General features: G+C 42.4%; 1 protein-coding gene across 1 annotated transcript; it reads right to left on the reverse strand.

Annotated features, from left to right (window-relative positions):
* Window positions 1–865: 865 nt before the first annotated feature.
* Window positions 866–4,691, reverse strand: si:dkey-126g1.9 (uncharacterized protein C1orf115). Its single transcript, XM_020455497.2, has 2 exons — window positions 4,303–4,691; window positions 866–2,063 (listed from the first exon to the last, which is right to left on the reverse strand). Exons 1-2 carry the CDS (start codon window positions 4,594–4,596, stop codon window positions 1,926–1,928), a joined length of 432 nt encoding a protein of 143 aa, XP_020311086.1. The 5' UTR covers window positions 4,597–4,691; the 3' UTR covers window positions 866–1,925.
* Between the last annotated feature and the right edge of the window lie 403 nt (window positions 4,692–5,094).

Raw genomic sequence — 5,094 nt, forward strand, 5'->3', positions numbered from 1 at the left:
CGGTGGTCGTCCCAGCAGGTAGGCCCTCTTCATCACACCTCTTCCCTGTACACTCAGCTCCTTCTCTGTGGTCGTCCCAGCAGGTAGGCCCTCTTCATCACACCGCTGCCTCTACACTCAGCTCCTTCTCGGTGGTCGTCCCAGCAGGTAGGCCCTCTTCATCACACCTCTTCCCTGTACACTCAGCTCCTTCTCGGTGGTCGTCCCAGCAGGTAGGCCCTCTTCATCACACCGCTCCCTCTACACTCAGCTCATTCTCGGTGGTCGTCCCAGCAGGTAGGCCCTCTTCATCACACCTCTTCCCTGTACACTCAGCTCCTTCTCGGTGGTCGTCCCAGCAGGTAGGCCCTCTTCATCACACCGCTCCCTCTACAATCAGCTCCTTCTCTGTGGTCGTCCCAGCAGGTAGACCCTCTTCATCACACCTCTTCCCTCTACACTCAGCTCCTTCTCGGTGGTCGTACCAGCAGGTAGGCCCTCTTCATCACACCTCTTCCCTCTACACTCAGCTCCTTCTCGGTGGTCGTCCCAGCAGGTAGGCCCATTTCATCCTGGACTGGCTGACCACTGCTGTCTGACTCCATTTGAAGATCATTAAGCTTCTCAAAAGAGAATGAAGACCTGTAAGTCTTATTACTTGGTGTACTCAGGAGATACATCTCTGATCTTAACAGCACCATTCTTTCGCATCATCGTACCTCCTGGTTCGTCTGCGTTTCAGCCTCCAGCTAACATTGTGGAAAGAGCATCAGTTGTTCCACCGATGGGTATTCATCAGAAGTTGTATAATATATATATATACTGCAAAAAAACACAGACATACTCTACAGTAGAGCTACAATACAGCACATAGTAGCCTCAGGCATAAGTTTAAATTGTATTTATTCACATAGAAACGGACTTTCAAAGACAGATATAGGCAATAGAGAGATGCAGTGTGTATTCTTTGGTAGCATATCACTGGCATTTTAGTCACAATCCATCTGTCTATTTGCACATGAAGATATACTGTACTCACTGTTAACTTCTCACTGTCAGCTTTCTTTATCATAGAAACATACATTTTTCTTTCTATCATATTACATTTAGAAGATATTCTGAAAGTATATTATTCTGCTGTAAATCCACTGGGGTTGTGCTATGCCCCTGCTTCTGTTGACTGGCTGGGACAAAAGACAGACTGTCCCCAGTGTGCAGGAAGAGGCCCTCAAGCCTTGATTCAGTTTGCTTTCCTGTTTTGGTTCCCCTTTCCACCCCAACCCCGCTAATTCTTTCCTGTCTCTATCTAAATCCCTTTGTTAACAAGCTCCTGTCCTGTCCTGATTCACAATCTGACGCCATAGAACAAACACACATTCTGTTTGTGCCACACAATTTTCCTTTTCTCTCCTGCTGTCTCTTTAACAGGCTTTACACAAGGTGATGGTTGCATGTTACAGAAATTCTTTGAGTTGAACAAGGCACAATGTATATTTGAGAAAATAATGAATAATTGTGCAGTAAGTAACTGTGAAATGCTGTAATTAAAGAGTTTACAAATATACAAAATATTCCATACATTTCAATGTTAAAGTCATTGTAAAAGTATAAAACGTCTGACATAGATATATTTCCTAATCATGTCAACCTTCTGTCACATAAATGTAATAACAAATGCATCAATGTGGTTCCTACAAAGTTCCTATTAAGTAACTATAAAAACATAAACAGTTTATTACATCTTATAAACATGCACAATCTTGCAATGAGAATCAAATCATTTTTATCATTATTCTACAACAGGATATTGAAATTCTATAATTTCATAATGTAGAGAAGACTAGCAATTGAGCGTTTTCAGTGCTGGTTTAATTTGAGACCCTGGGGCCACAGAGATAGAGTCAGTGAACATTAAGAAGGATTACAGATCACTGTGATTGGTCCTCTCAGCCCCTGTCCCTGCCCGCATGAAACTCTGGAACGAGGGTAGCAGCGGCAGTGAGTGGGGTGGAATAGCCTGCTGCCATACTGTGAAGACCAAGCATCAAACACTTCCAGCTGTAGCGAAGGGCCTTGCCAACATTCTGGAAGACAAAGCACGCACAGAGAGCAAAGTCAATAAACTGATCATCAATTAACAACCATCACCATCACCAGCAATACAAACCTAATCATCATTAAATGACTCATCCTATCTGCAGATGGAACATACAGTGGGCTGCTGTAAGTGTGAGGATGATTTTCAGCTCATCAACAGATCTTGAGGACAGAACTAGGTCAAGAATAAGGGATTACATTATTAAACACATGCTCAGACCGAACCAATCTGCTCCCTACTCAGACAATGGGCACCCAGCACAGCAAGGGGGAAATCACAGCATCCTTTTTATTTGTCTAACTAAAATAAGCAGTGATCCCTGTGCTGAACAATAGGGTTCCATGTTTAGTGTTCAGGAAAGGGCTGGCCAGCTGGCGCTATCCCAGAGTGTCTGAACTGACTGCATCAGGGGATGTTCAAAAACACCAAAACATTTCCCAACCTGTAATCTTGAAATGTATCACTATCAAGGCCTCAAATCAAACGTCCAAACACCCCTGTCACCTGTAGACCTGTAGCATTGATATTAGATGGTTATGTTTACAGTGAATTCCTGGGGGCATGTAGCGGCAACAGGATTTTTAACATGATCCAATATAACTGATTGGCAGATTGGCAGACTCTTTCCCAGTTATTATAACCTTATACACAACACACACCATAGCACGTGTGTGAGTGGTAAAATATGAACTTTCTTAACAAAGCCAAGACAGATAAGGAAGAAATGACATGTGACCAACTGCCATCAATCAGTTGGAAGGACCATAACACATCCCATACACAGTACAGGAATAACCAAATGTAGGATTATGGTCACTTACTGCGCCATAATAACACTCCATTTAGTTATTCCTGTACTTTGAATGGGGTTTGTCATGGTCCTTCCAACTGATTGATGGCATTTAGTCACATGTCATTTCTTCCTTATCTGTCTTGGCTTTGTGAAGACACCACCCTCACGTTTGACCAGCTGGTGGACCTGTCCATCCGGCTGGACAACCTGCTGGCTAACCGTGGACGTTCAGATTGGGACCTGGTGGTTCCATCCCCCCGCAGCCCCTCTCCGATACCTATGGAGCTGGGAGGGGCGGTGCGCAGGGAGACCAGAGGGGATTCCAGCTCGTGTACCATCTGTGGCCGCAGAGGTCGCTCTGGCGTCACCCAGGTGAGCCGGCACCATTCTCACCCAGAGTCCTCTGTTGTTTATATGTTTGTCTATGTTATATTTTCTGAGCTTTCCCTGCATGACAACCCACAAACACTGTTTACATAGAAATGGGGAGTTTCTTGACAGGAAATATTTTTAAGTCAAAGAACTGGACCATGACTGTCTTTTCATGTTTTATGTTATGGTTTAGATATTCCCCTTTGACCCCAAACACACTGTATCTAGCACAGTGGAACAGACTAACACAGGGAGAGGTCTTAAAACAATCTAAATCTGGAGAGAAGCCAGGCATATGGGTGGTGGCAAGATAGATAAGATACAATCAGTCACTGTTGATATATTTATTGTATCATTCAACTTGTAGTTCATATTGTGTCACAGTAACACAATCAGTGTTGAAAGCAAACAGTAAGAAACAAAGTGTTAATGTGAGGTGCTGATTAGAAAACAACAATCTGAGAAAAGTCAATCACAATAGATTGGTTTGTAACACCGATTTCTTTCATGAAAAGCCTCTATTTTGTGGTCCTATTTCACAATGATCTTTCGAGCTCTATGGTTTGTGATTCTTATTATTGATTTGACATCATTCAGTCATATGATGAGTGTCAGGCAATTTGATGCAGGTTTGATGGCCTGGTGCCATATTGTGATAATTGTATCACGATAATGATATTGATTATGATATTGCCTCGAACTTACCCATATTATGCGCAACTATTACATACTGTGTTGGAAATGATACACTACAGGGAATTCTATAGTTGAAAGTATCTGAAAATGTAGCATTGATGTTACTGTCTTTTTCCTATTGACAATATAAATGTTATGATTATGAACAACTGAAGGTTGTTATACCAGTGTAATTATAACAAAACAGAATACATTTGATTTTCAAAGGTTATGTGCATCATAATGGTTAGTTAAGGATTAATTACCATTGAACAAAACATTGGTTAAAGTTAATCATTGAAGGGGGAAAAAACGAGACCTATTTTTTATAAATATAATAGCACAGAAAGATACATGCAGCAGTAATGTTTTTCACCAAATCTACCTTCTTGACTTTCTTGTATTTTTTCTTCTTCTTGTTTTTCTTTTCTTCTTTCGCTCTTTGCCTTCCTTCATCCTCTTCGACTAGGGGCTCGTACCTCTCCGGTAAAAAGGCAAAATGGATCTCAGTGGCACACTTCTCTTTCTTTGTCCCCCCATCCTCTACCTGGGGGCCGGGGGTCTCATGTTGGTCCGAACAGTCTACTTGTCGGTGATACCTGGCTCCTTTCTCCACTTGCCTCTCACCTAAGGACTCAGTATTACTAAATAACCTCAATACGAGAGATTTGGGCTTCATTGTTGTCTCTCAGGTGGTAGTTGCCGTTCTTTGTTGCAGTCATGGTAGAATTGAAATCTGTCACTTGCTGCTATGTTGTCAACACAAGGTATGTGCTTGAATGGGCGTGCATTCCATTGGACTGCTGGCACGTTGCCCTTAAAGATGTAGTCAGACTGGTTTGTGCAGGAAGTTGTGTTGCACACACACATGATTTGTCTTTAACATGCTAATTCATTGTAACATAATCTTGTGGATTAGAACCGCAGATTTATATACTATATAGGCCTAAATTGTGTTAAAAAGCAATACCCATAGCCATAGTGAATGAGACCTATAACGGGCCCATAATGAAGTAAATTGACCCCTCAGGTCGCTGCCTGCCCCAGCTACAACGCAATGCCGCCCTCTATCAGGCGCATTTCTAGAAACTGATCCACAGTCAGTTTGCGTTTTAATGATAAGAGAGTGGAGAAAATGTGTAATATGCCCCTGGTGGTTTAGTGGAAATATTACCCT

The sequence above is a fragment of the Oncorhynchus kisutch genome, linkage group LG21 (genome assembly GCF_002021735.2).
Source record: "Oncorhynchus kisutch isolate 150728-3 linkage group LG21, Okis_V2, whole genome shotgun sequence".
Classification (NCBI taxonomy): Eukaryota; Metazoa; Chordata; class Actinopteri; order Salmoniformes; family Salmonidae; genus Oncorhynchus; species Oncorhynchus kisutch.